The sequence below is a fragment of the Sphaeramia orbicularis genome, chromosome 21 (genome assembly GCF_902148855.1).
Source record: "Sphaeramia orbicularis chromosome 21, fSphaOr1.1, whole genome shotgun sequence".
NCBI classification, from domain to species: domain Eukaryota; kingdom Metazoa; phylum Chordata; class Actinopteri; order Kurtiformes; family Apogonidae; genus Sphaeramia; species Sphaeramia orbicularis.
This window is the reverse complement of record NC_043977.1, coordinates 30,759,562-30,773,488: the sequence shown is the minus strand read 5'-3', so window position 1 is coordinate 30,773,488 and position 13,927 is coordinate 30,759,562. Positions and strand designations below refer to the sequence as shown.

At 37.9% G+C, this 13,927-nt stretch overlaps 1 protein-coding gene across 17 annotated transcripts in view; it reads left to right on the top strand.

Moving 5' to 3' along the window:
* The window catches only part of mycbp2 (MYC binding protein 2), a 64,182-nt gene that overhangs the window by 6,697 nt on the left and 43,558 nt on the right, over positions 1–13,927 (top strand). For all 17 annotated transcript variants that reach the window (XM_030124844.1, XM_030124855.1, XM_030124839.1 and 14 more), the window contains exons 3-9: positions 7,351–7,566; positions 9,098–9,251; positions 9,494–9,690; positions 10,755–10,997; positions 12,380–12,451; positions 12,842–12,938; positions 13,049–13,122. In XM_030124844.1, the coding sequence (XP_029980704.1) occupies positions 7,351–7,566; positions 9,098–9,251; positions 9,494–9,690; positions 10,755–10,997; positions 12,380–12,451; positions 12,842–12,938; positions 13,049–13,122 (1,053 nt within the window). The remainder of the gene's footprint in view (positions 1–7,350; positions 7,567–9,097; positions 9,252–9,493; positions 9,691–10,754; positions 10,998–12,379; positions 12,452–12,841; positions 12,939–13,048; positions 13,123–13,927) is intronic.

The window sequence follows — 13,927 nt, the reverse complement described above, 5'->3', positions numbered from 1 at the left end:
ATTCATTTCCTGAAATCGTGAGGGGACTGGAGCTTGTCCCTGTTTATATCGGCTAAGGTACACCCTGGACATGTCGTCACTTTATTGCAGGGCTGACAGAGGGAGACAAACAACCATTCACTCTCACACCTATGTGCAATTTAGAGAATTTAGAGAATGAAGGGAGTACCTGGAGAGAACCCACATGCATGTAAACTCCCCAGCCAGTGCTGGGTGTGAAACCAGGGCGTTTTTGCTGTGAGGTGACAGTGCTAAAAACTGTGATGCCATATATTAAGTCAACAATTATATTTATACACGGGCACCACAACTAATAAAGGAGAATATTATTTCCTAATAAAAGAGAACGTCAAATGATGGAGAGAGATGTAAAATAGTACATAAAACACACGTAAATGAAGGCAGTTGTCACAGTTATGCAACATAATTACACCAAGGGAAGTGTAATTGTAACATGCCAAGCAGAGCAATTTGTATTTACCATTATAAGAAATTATTAACTGACTATTACAATTAGGGCTTTGTGATAAAAAAGTATTTATAATTTGTTTTAATCCCAATGATTATTGGTATTTTGGTTTTGTTTCTACAACAAAGCATCACTTTTATTATATTTTTTTCTTTTTCCACAACTCTGAATGTGAAATGTGTTGCTGTGTAGCAGTGCATGGTTAGTTTTTTCAGCATTTTCCTAAGCTTTTAGATGGTCATTAAGTCATTAGTAATATTCAGACACAGATACAAACAAAACCAGAAATGCATCATGTTCAGGTTGAGGGTTTGAGCCATTACTTGGTGTAAAGAAAACCTCACAGCAGCAGTCTACTCAGCTCTTTGTGGTGTTTTCTCTGCATGTGTGCATTGTAACATAGCTTGAAGATGTCACTTTTAATGACCAGATTCTGATGACTTGTTCAGTTTCAAAATGGGATTTGTCAGCACTAGTGAAAGCTCCCAAATACGTTTTTTCACTGGCAGCACAAGGACTGCACTTCAGCCTGTTTTCTGCTTGCTAGATCTAGCCTCTGAAATATGTAGCTCTTACCTAATCACAAACATGTTTTGCTCCATGGCTAGGGTCAGAACAAGGGTTAAATTTACAATTTGTTATGTGAAACCGCCCTAATTCTGCAAAAATGAACAGTCTAGGATGTGTTTACTGTAAAGGCTTTGTTCGATGAATGGCACTGCACAGATCGGTTAATTTTGTTGTGTTAGCTTTAAAAATGTTTGGAGTGTTTGTTCCAGGTTGAACCACTGTAGGTACAAAATAGAACAAATTATTCTATAACAATTCTATAAAACTATTAGGCTTTATTAAATTGTGTAATATGCTTCTCCTGCCTTTCTGTTGTTATTTACAAGACAAGGTCAAAAAGTATGTGGTCATTGTTTTATCTTCTTTGATTAGGTCCAGTTTTATTTTACATTTTTACAAAATAAGAGCAGTATATTTTGCTCATAAAAACACTGAAGACAATGAAAACTTTTCATGCCTAAAAAGAATACACAAATATGTTACTTAGAAGCCACAAATAGTTGAGAAACCCTCATTGTGTGGTCTAAACACAAGGCTACCTAGTGGTTAGCTTCACCGTACAGTTTGCCTTTACCCCACCCTTTTGTTTTCCTGTCATCTCCCAAGAAACCCTTAGTTTATTTATTTATTTTTGCTGCAGTGGCTTAAACCATTACAGCATTCCCACTTTGAAAATGGATATAAGTGCCCTTTGTGTATGCTGTACTGTGACTTAGCCACAAATGCAACCTTAGCAGCAAGACAGGAGAACAGTAGACACTACTGCCAGAAAGAGCTAATATCCTCCCCTCAGGTTTGAGCTGAGAATGAATGACCTCTCTTTCCAAATAGATGACATCACCTTTTGTGGTCGTGATGCCAAAAACACAACACTGCAAGAGAGGCACAATCGATCCTTATGATTCTCTAGAGGTTACCTCAGGACAGTAGTTACCAAAGCCCTGCTTGGAGCGATTGAGAAAGCTTATCAATTAGTTAGCTGATCAGGTTTCTCTGTGAAGTGTAGTTTCTCTGATTCTAATCATTAGTCACAAGTGGGTGCTTAACCTTTGTTTGTAATGATTTTATTGTGAATGACATTAAACATTATTATGATTTGTTCATCCAGTTAATGAAGGTAGAATTAAGTTTCATACATCGCATTGTCATGTCTCCAAAATGGCCATTCGTTTGAAAGGGTAATGCATGTTTTTAAGCAGCTTTTTCTGTGACCTCATCGTACCCAATAAGCTGGTCGGTAACCTGGTTTAGTCTTCAGCATCTACTTAAAAAAAGGCTTGAAGCCAAAATAGACTCAGATGAATTTACCTCTTTGAGAGTTCTGATGGACTCTTTATAGTTATTTTTTTTGTCCAATATGAATACTTAAGTTTTTTACACCTTATTTTTTGTATATTACATTACAGAAAATAATGCTTATCATCAAGATTGGCAATTTATATTATGAGATGGTTTACCACACACATACTTCTGTGTTTCTGCAGTCTGTTCAGTAACTTATTGGTTGAGAAACATGCCAGTTTACAAGTCAATTTAGTAATGCTTTTGTCTTCAGATGGTATTTTCCTGTTTACAATCTGTAGGATTTAGACGGTTATCTACTCTTATATATAGATTTACTTGATTATAACACTTGTCGGAATGTTGTATATGGGTGTAGCACCTAAATTTTTCCTGACACTACCTAAGCCAAATAAAAAAAAAAAGGAAATTACATTTTGGATTTGTTGCCAAAAAGATATTATTAGCTTTGGGGCCAGTAACTTTATTGTTGTAAGCTCTAGAAACAATATTTAATTATACTAAAAAATATAAATCAAATACATTTATCATTTTTCACGTGAATTGTGTCTGAGTCATATGAAAATGTACAACTTGAAAGTGTTCTTTTTAAAATAATATTTTTATTGTAGGTTAAAATGATGTGAACATGCACTTTTCAGGGAGGATCTCCAAGGTCCATGACTCCCACCTGAAACCACAACACCTAAATCTTTGGGGAAAAGTTTGATACATGGTTAAATTGAGGGTAAATATCACAAAGCAGTAAAACTGAAAAACCCCAAGCAGGTACACAAATACCTGCTAATTTGCTCATTATTGAAACCAAACCGAGCAAAAAAAAAATAAACAAAAAAAACAAACAAAACATTCTTATTTTTTTGTTTGTGTTATCTTATCAGCTGTTAAACATTCTGTATTTGCAATTTGATTTCTCTCCAGATTATCTTTAAACTTTTACACTTCACACGATTCTGCCTACCATTACATGATTTAGACATAGCATCTAAGTCACTTGGGGCACAATATAAACCACATTAATGTAAAATCAATGTAGAGAGTACCATAAATGACAGTTCCAGATGTAATTGTTGCAGCTGATCCCCAGTGAGCAGCACTAATCTTTTTAGATGATTAAAAAAAAAAAATGCTGTAGCTGTGAATCCACTGGAAGTAAGTATAGCTACATAGTTTTATGAAATATAATACTTTCAATAATAAATAAAAATATATAAATAATAGCCTATAATATACAATGGGGGGAAAAGTATTGAAAACATCAACATTTTGTCCAGTACAGGGTGGGGAAGCAAAATTTACAATGAACATTTAGGTGTTTTTTCTCAGCAGGCACTACATCAATTGTTTTGAAACCAAACATATATTGATGTCATAATCATACCTAACACTATTATCCATACCTTTTCAGAAACTTTTGCCCATATGAGTAATCAGGAAAGCAAACGTCAAAGAGTGTGTGATTTGCTGAATGCATTCGTCACACCAAAGGAGATTTCAAAAATAGCTGGAGTGTCCATAAAGACTGTTTATAATGTAAAGAAGAGAATGACTATGAGCAAAACTATTACGAGAAAGTCTGGAAGATACTATTAAAGAAGAATGGGAGAAGTTGTCACTCGAATATTTGAGGAACACTTGCGCAAGTTTCAGGAAGCGTGTGAAGGCAGTTATTGAGAAAGAAGGAGGACACATAGAATAAAAACATTTTCTATTATGTAAATTTTCTTGTGGCAAATAAATTCTCGACTTTCAATAAACTAATTGGTCATACACTGTCTTTCAATCCCTGCCTCAAAATATTGTAAATTTTGCTTCCCCACCCTGTAAATGTATTTCCATTGGGCCTATTCAAGTTAAATTTTCACCAGACTTTGATATTAACTTAAAAAATCCACACACAAAATCTAGACATCAAGGTAGGCTAAATAAAGTTATGTGCAATGAAGTGGAATAAAACAAGAACAAAATGTAGAACACACTAACTGAATTTAATTCATTATTTAGTGGAGAAGCCTTTGACAGCTTCAAGGCACTTTCTGTATGAAGTAAATTATCACCTGGAGTATTTAGGTGTGACTTTGCCCCTGTTTCTCTACACAGAAGAAGTCTTGAAGATTGTGAGGGGCCCTCTTGTAAATCTGAATCTTTCACAAATATTGAATTGGGTTTTAGTCTGGTGATTGACTGGACCGTTCCAACAAGTTGATTTTCTTTCTCTGAAACCAATTGCAAGTTTCCTTTGCCGTAAGCTTTGGATGCTTATCCTGCTGGATTCCCCGGATACACACGCACATGCACACACACGCACACGCACACGCACACGCACACACACACACACACACACACACACACACACACACACACACACACACACACACAGGCCACTTGGCTTTATGATATAGATGCCCCCAGTGGTGCTTACTAGGAGGCTCACAAGTTGTGAAATATGTCTGTAGCCAATTCCATTTTCATGTTTTGCAATGATCTGGTTCCAAACGTCTTGAGAGCGCTCTTTGCTTTACCCATCATTAGAATCTAATGCTACACAAGAAACGTCTAGATGTTTCTTGTGTAGCACCTTGGTAACAAAAAAACCCTTTTATAACCCATCATTATATTTTAACCCAGCTGACATTAATTACGACAGATTGGAGGTAGTGTTGCCTCCTAATTAGTTATGGTTTTCATCTGGTTCCGTGCTGCATTGTACTGCTTTTTCTTAGTGTGTTCAATACTTTTTTTTCTGTTTCATTCCACTTTATTGCACTTAACTTTATTTACATATGGACTTTAAGGTTTAGTTTTTTGTATGGATTTTTTGAGTTAATGCCAAAGTCTGGTGAAAATTTAACTTTAATGGGTTAATAGGAAATACATTTACTGGACAAAATATTGATGTGTTCTAGAGATGCAACGGTACTTGGGAAAATATTGGACCATTCGGTCCGCCCTGCATGGGACAATCCGCCCTTATGGTTTTTCGGTTTTGCAATTGATTTTGCATTGGTGCTTTGTATACTGCTATACAGGCCACTGAGTGTGTGTGCCTGTCCAGGCAGGCAAAAGCCCACCCCCACAAGTTAATGTCCAATCACTGTTGTGCCTCCACAGCTGTGATTGGGGGGATTTGTCTTTATAACTCATGAAGGTTTAAAGGTGTGGGAGACTTTTGTTACCAATTTTTCATCAAATCTGTAAAACCTCAGTCATAGCCAAGGTATCATGAATCTGTAAGTCTTTCTGTGATTACTCACCTGAATCTCTTGCATTACGGTGAACAATTTCAAAGTGTCATCTACCATAAACAAACCATGTGTTTACAAACAGAACCAGGGAGTAACTCCGGCATCTTCGGAATTTTGTCGCGACATGGATTGTGGGAAAGGGAGGTTTGCGCAGCCACCTGCAGCGGCAGCGCAACCTTATATTATATGGATGAAACAAACATGACATTGAAACGTCTGAAACGCAGAAACGGCTGGAGGAATATGCACAGAGGGAAGGGAGCTCCTGCTGTTTCAGCGTCGTGTCCTGTAGCAGCTGCCGCTGTCAGGTGGCTGCGCGGGCCTCCGTTTCCCACAATACAAGTTGAGACAAAATTCTGAAGATGCCCGAGCTACCTCCCGGGTCAGAATGTATACACGTGGTTTCTTTATGGTGGATGGCACTTGGAAATTGTTCACAATAATGCAAGCGATTCAGGTGAGTAATCACAGAAAGACTTGCAGATTCGTGATACTTAGGCTATGACTGAGGTTTTACAGATTTGATGAAAAATTGGTCACAAAAGTCTCCCACACCTTTAAGTTGCTCCACTGTCACATCTCATCTGTGTAATAATTATACATAGAGTGGAGATGCGGCTGCGGCTTGTATCGCTCTCTCTCTCTGTCTCTCTCTCCCTCTCTTCCTGGACATGCATGTGAGCATGTGAGTGTGCAGCGTGGGGAAGCCCCACCCCTCAATGAGAGACAGCAGACAGAGAAGTGGCTTTAGACTCAACACACATACAATACCGTGACACGCTATTACAAGGAAATGTATATGGTAGATAACCGTGGTGTTTTTATACCACCCTTTTCTTTTACATCCCTATGCAGAACAGGAATTTATTTATTTAAAAAAAATAAAAGGGCACTTTTTTCAACAAGGCAAAAAGGGCAAGGGCTGAAGCACCTTTTGGTCCCTATGTGTTTGTGTACACGTGCCTGTTTTATGGTACTGTATACAAGTAGTCAAGGAATAAGAAAGTGTTGTATTATTCAGTACAGTGATATAATTTGTTCCTACTGTAAAATTCAGTTTTTGCTGACAAGAAAAATAAAAATATAATTTTGGGAGGAAGAAAAACAGTTCTCTTTTAACACAAAACATGTCCCAAAAACCAAGGTACGGACCGCACTGTGTGTGTATATATGTATGTATGTATGTATGTATGTATGTATGTATATGTGTGTGTGTGTGTGTGTGTGTGTATATATATATATATATATATATATATATATATATATATATATATAAATGGTATTTGGAAGCCTTTCAAAACCTCCTCAGATGCCCTTGTAAAGCCAGATGACAAATTGCAATTTCTGCATTGGAATTATCCTCAAGTCTTTGTGATGTAGTTTTACAGCTATTACTAATAAACACTTGTAACCTTTGGCCCAGACCAAGAAGCCAGTATGATACCAGGAAACTGAAGACCATGTTTCATCTCAAAGATCTAAATAAAATTTGCTCTTTTTGTCTTCAAAAAAAAAAAGAATAAAATAACAAAACATTGTAATGAAAAAAAGGCAATGGCAGAAAGAAAATACGAATAACACTTCTACATGGAAACACAATCCAAAGAACCTGCAAGTCTCTGCATTTAGGCCTTCACATAAAAATCTAATATTCTTTTCTTAAAATTACCATGTGTTGTCCCAAATAGCATGCTGAATTAAAGTATATTTTGCCTCTTGTTTCACAGAATGAACTTTGTTGACCACTGTTTTGTCTTTCCACAGGCTGAGAGTCTAGATGGAGCCCTCTGCATACCGGACATCAAGCTGCACAGCAATCCGTCTGCGTTCAATGTCTACTGCAATGTGCGGCACTGTGTGCTGGACTGGCAGCAGAGGGAGGCCTCCCTAGCATTGGCTTCTAGGAGCTCGGTGCAGAGCGGCGACTCAGACAGTGAGGAGGAGGAGGAGTACCGTGAGCCAGCCGTCAAGCTGCCAAAGGTATGTGATGGCGGCCGTATTGGCTGGTCCAAGGTGGTAGCAGTGTGTGATACCAAGTTTAGAGCCAGCCTGTTGTATTTATCGAAGGGATGCACTGATCCTTTGTCTCCCTGGGCTAGCATCTCAGGTTCTTTTTTTATTGTTGTATTGTGATTATGGCTGGATTTACTGTTTTGGATTCCGTTTCTGAGATGTTTGAAACCCACCTCCTTTAAGGATAGCTGCAACTTGAGGTCATTTTCACCAGGTCCACCATCTGTTCTGTGTGCAGAATCATAAGGGGTTTTAAAGATTTAGATCTTTTCTTCTTTGACACCTATAAAAATCAATATCACCCTAAGTGTATGTTATATTTAGAATATTTTCAGTGCTTTATCTTGTTGTCCAGCAGTCCTCATGGGGAACTGATGCCCTTAGTGATCTTCAAACCAACCTGACTTGCCTGACAATAATAGCAATTGTTCACGACTGTCCTTGTGTTACTCCAAATAGAGCAGTATAGTGGCATCAGTTACTAGCAAGGGAGACTCTGACATAAGGGCAGGTAGTACATCCACCGCATGAACACTTCTGTTTAGTATAAATTTCAAACATGGAATACTACCTAATGGTTGGCTCTATCTATGTCAACATCAGAGCAGGTAGGCAGGCAGGCTGAAAATGATTTTAAAAGAGGAAGTGGGATGTCTGTCTGTCCATGTGCAAGATAAGTCAAAACTTTATGGACAGATTTATATGAAAATTTCAGGAAATGTTGAATGTTAAATTTTGGTGGTGACCGGGGGTGGCTGATCTGCCTTTGTGGAGGTCTGCGCTCTCCGAGTGCTTTTCTAGTTGTTTAAGTAATGAAAAGCTACTCATTCTCTCTAAGGCTCTTACGTTTTCTGTTTTCTTAGTTCAGTCTAGGTTGGGACTTTTCATTTTGACAAGGCTGTATGTAAGCATGTGGTGACTTTGGTGACCTGTTGAAATGCTTTGTCATCTTAAAATAATGTATGCCATTATTTTACATTATTAAAATTAGTTACTGTCTTTCTAACTGCCTTATACCGCCACAATAACAACTCCAATTTGCCTAGTAGCTCTCCGAGTTGCATTCAAATTATTTGCAGGATGTTTTTGATTTATTTTTAAGTAGATTTTGTTAAAACTTTATAACAATGGCCTAAGCCTGCAGTTTACTGTTTTAAAACATGGTGAACACTCAGTTAGGAAGACGAAAGCATTATTTATAACTAACGAGCCACACTGGAAGAGAGACTGACATCCATTTCTAGGCCAAACTCCTTTTCTTGCCTCCCCTTTTCATGCAGCAAAGTGGGTCTTTCATTATAGAAAATGTGGATATGGATGTCAACAGCACTAAATAAATATACTTCTGGTCTATAAGTAACTGTAGGTTTTCATGACATTTAACAAAATGTTTAAATAAGCAATATCAATATGTATTATTTTTATATACATCATGAAACTTGTCTACACAGCATTGTGTTATTAGCTCACAGAAACGTAATTTTTCCTTTGTCTGCAGATCATTGGTATTGGCCTGTGTGGAGTATTTGAGTTGATTAAGGAGACGCGGTTCTCTCACCCTTCATTGTGCCTGCGTAGCCTGCAGGCCTTGTTGGATATGCTACAGGGACAACAGCCCGAAGGCTTTCAGACTGAGCCTCCTGATGTTTTAGGTAATGTTGATAATGTGTACATTTTAGAGTTTACTAGGTTCAGATGCGCAGTGTATGGCAATGCAGTGCAACAGAGCTGCAGTATCTCCAACACCTCAGCATGATTCAACTTCATTATTGTTGTGTTAAAAGACTGTAATTTTTGTGAAATGATACATATGCACATTAAGTACATTTGATTTTTTTTTTTTTTTTTACACGTCTGTATCCCTTGTAAGCAGTATGTATGTTTGTGCTCTTAGAATCTCTATTCCAGTTGTTGTTGGAGACCACAGTGCGGAGCACAGGGCCCAATGACCCAACAGGCCAGGCCATCACTGCCCTGTCCTGTGCCTGCCTCTTCAGCCTGGTGGTGGCCTGGGGAGACACTGGTAAAATCTTGCAGGCTGTCTCTGCCATCCTCACCAACAATGGTAGCCATGCCTGCCAGACGATACAGGTAATTAACTGAATCCAATGAATGTAGTAATATTTTTTACACACATGCATTGTATTTTTCTTCTGTTGTTGTTATTTCATGTTAATCAATTATGAATAAGCCATTTTCTTTTCCTTGCACTTGGGCTTTTTCCTGGAACAAGTCTACATCGGGTCACATTAACATATCACGTTTTACATTTATCATTACATAATTTAGATTAAAAAAATATTATGATTAATCACAGTGTTTGATGAACAGAAGTTGGGATTACATTTTCTCACATATTCCATTTCACTAATATAAGCAAGCAAACATGACAATGTCAATCATTTTGAAAGGAGCTTCTATATCTTTCGGTTTTTCTTTCAGAAATGCTTTAAATTATCAGTACATTTTGGTCATAGTAACCTGTGCTTCCTCCATGGATTTCTTTTGAGCAGAGAGGCTTAGGGTGGTGTCTGGGAAACAGAAATTGAGTTTAGGAAAATATCAAGCCTCTCTGTTTCTCCTACTGGATTATGTTACACTGTCTGTATTCTTCATGCAATTAGATGGTGGTCTTTATGCTTTGATCTCCTGTTTGTCTTATCTTTTTCATCTGTTTTGGTTGTTACCTCTGCTTTCCGATCTTTCTGCTTCTTAAACCTTTTGATGCAATTAAAAAAACAAAAAAACAAAAAAAAAAAACTTCATTAACTGTCTAAGGTCCAGGCTTTTGGACCATTACATTGTATTTAGTCATCCATGCATGCAGATACTGTATACCAGACCAGGGCTGCAGAGGCACTTTATCTCTCATCTTTTAGGTATTGGACTGGACAGTGAATCACCACAATTTTATGCAGGCTGGTAGGAAGTGTGTGCGCTTGCTCTACACCTTTTTGTGTTTGTGTTCAAATGGGTGGTATGAGTGTGGTGTTTTGTATAGCTCCCATGGAAATAATCAGTGTTTAAATATGTGTTTAGACAGAACGATCTGGGTCAGATATGCAAGTAAAATCCTATTCAGTATAAAACAAAAATAACAGAACCTTATATGTGCAAACCCTTACATATCCATGTTATTTTCCACATCTCCCTAGGTCCCCACCATACTGAATGCACTACAGAGAAGTGTACAGGCTGTCCTGGTGGGAAAAATTCAAATTCAGGATTGGTTTGGGAATGGCATCAAACGTGCAGCCTTGATGAACAAGTGGGTCTTGAAAGAGGTGGCCATTGATGAGGATGAGCGCTGTCTTCTACAGACTGATGGGTCTTTCCTGTACTTGCTCTGCAAGGATGGACTCTACAAAGTGGGCTCTGGATACAGTGGCACTGTCAGGGTATGAAACACACATAGCTGCAGGTCTATACCCAAGGGAGTAGGTTTGATTTTGACATTGGTGGGGACACAAAAGTGCTCCAAGGCAGCACTCCGGAAAGTTGAAATTTTTTTGCATTTGCAATCATAATTTCATGTCATGCCAAGCTGATCAAACAAGCAAACAATCATAGTCCCAAAAAAAATCAGTAATTGGCATGTTTATAATGTATATCTGAATATCTAAGGACAATACAAGAATTGAATGCATTCTGCAATGTTATTCTCATGATTAACATATCCATTATTATTTTAACCTCACCTGAGAATTTTCAGCCTCTCCTCCTCTACCTCCTCCTGCCTCTCTATTGTCTGTCACTGGACAAAAATATGTTGATGGATGACATATGAACAGATTGAGGATACAGTGATTATAAAGTTTGATGGTACAGTTATTGCCTGAGCAGAAAAGGCTTTTAGTTTCAATTTTTACATGTAATTTATTCCCCAAAAATATGGATAAAATCACATCTAGAATCGCATTTAGAATCTGAAGTTTTATTGTATTTTCCCCACAAATTTTCTTTATGTGTGTTTTTTAAACAGTTGCTCTTCCATATAAATGCATTAAAATAATAAGCAAAGTAACTTTTAAAAAGTGTTTCTGTTTGGCATTAAATATTGTCTTTTATTCAATATCTGTGTCAAGCCTCTACAGTTCTATACCCTTGAAGTAACTTACACTTTGACTCCAATAGAAGTGTCTTATGACAAGTTTTCTTTTCTTTGACATCCTTTACATCCTAATTACTGAGCACACACGCACGGGTGTGTGTGCGTGCACGCAAACAAACACGTACAAATGTACATGTAAATGACACCACTGATATTCAAATCCGTCTATCTGATGCGACCCAGGCAGAACAAATGCCAAACATGTTGAAAACTTACGTTAGCGGTCCAACTAGCAGGTTCCTTTTACAAGTAGATGGCGTGACAGCGGGGATGGCCAATCACATGTATGTCAGCAAAACCAAAGAGCCAATCGGAGAGCGACATTTACGTTAGAGGCCGGACTTCTAGCAGAGACTGACTGTTAACCCTTTGTGTGCCATAATCATTGACTAAACACTACGGACAGCGGTTGGATTGATAGGGACTTCGCAGTAGTGGCTGGATATTGGTAGGGACATGTCCCTAGCATCCCTACGCAATTCTACGCCCCTGTCTGTACCTGATGAATATTAGAAATATTTTGTAGTTTTTTTAGTTTGTCTAAAAAGCAGAGGATAGAATGAGGGAACTATGGTTTTTACATAAATCATTAAGCTTCAAAGATTATTTTGACAGAATTCTCATCAATTGTTGTGTCTTGTGTGCTCATGTGTATTCAATGCCTTGCAGGGCCATGTATACAACTCCACATCTCGCATCAGGAATAGAAAGGAGAAGAGGTCATGGTTGGGCTTTGCTCAGGTTGGTAGTGATGCCTCTATTTAGATTTTATCTGATTGCATTTTAATAAAGTATTTTTGAAATGCCATTGAATGCTTCCACAACTTATAGGTTTTGACATTAAAAGTTCACTTTTTACATGGTTATTTGAAATGAATTATTTTCTGATGCAAAACAAAGAGGACTTTAATATTTACTCCTGGTTACATGATAAACTCATATTCCGTTATTTGATTTTAAAACTGCAGATGTGTTATAGTTAAGGACACATTTTACACTGTTAATTTAGTGGAGCATTAGTTGTTTGAATCTATATTGTGATCATCAGTCGGTCCAAATCAGCAATAGAACTTATGTTAGAGAAAGACCTTCAAAAGTGCACATCAGCAGTGGTGTCTCTGTTGTCTGTAGGGGTACTTGTTATATCGAGACACAAGTAACCATAGTATGTCAGCCATCAAGATCAACCCAGAGACGCTGGAGCATGAGGGGACCGTTTCTATGCCAGGTACTGAGAAAATACCTTTTTTGCTAGTTACGATACATTGTGGAAGTGAAGTAATCAAAATCCATCTAATAAAATATGTCCTAAATTCAGTTCAATTCATGTCTATACAGGTCAGCACTCAGACGGCCAGAACATCATCTTCACAGATGGAGAGTACATCAACCAAATTGCTGCCTGCAAAGATGTATGTTTATTCTTATTCCTTACTAGTGTGTTGACCCATGGGGATCCACAGGTTCTAGATGTGGTTGTTTTTATGCTGTTGTGTATTCATTCATGCTGTATCGCATTTGTCCAGCAGTCACTGCCAAAGTGTTCTGGGCATAGCAACATGATTGTAAGTCTATTGTATTCCAAAATTACTAATACCACCCAAAATATTGGTCCTATCAACTTGCCGATTTTACTACGGTCTTCCTTGACCAAAAATGCACAAGTATGCCAAACTGCCACAGTCAGCTCTTTGTGGATTTTGCGTGATTTCTGACATGCACGCACGCACACACACACACAGAGGCCACTTGGCTTTTATAATATAGATTTTGCCGTTTCAACCTTCCAAAGTGTTGAGAAAGTGTAATTGTAAGAACTCAAATTGAATTAGTATGACTAGTAGAAAATCTTAAATGCTCTCAAGATTTCCCCTGCAGAGACTTTTTCCTTTTGACATGTCTTGGTCTTTTTTTTGTTGGTACACACTAGACAAATCAATCCCTTCTCGTCCTTGTCAGTGGTCATCCTTTCAATCCTTGACTTTCACTGTGAAGCATCTGTCACTTCCTGTTGAAAAGGTCCAAGTGTCACTCCAAAGAGCTGATGCCACCAGCTGTGCTGCAGAGCAAGAGGCTGCTGTGTAGTTACATTAGTGTGTAGATGTGTGTTAGAGTGTGTTCTATATGGGTACAGCAGTGAAGACCCTGGCACCACATGTGGGTATTCTCTAGGGAGCTTAATCTCATAAGCACTTATCTGCATAAGCATTCTGTAAT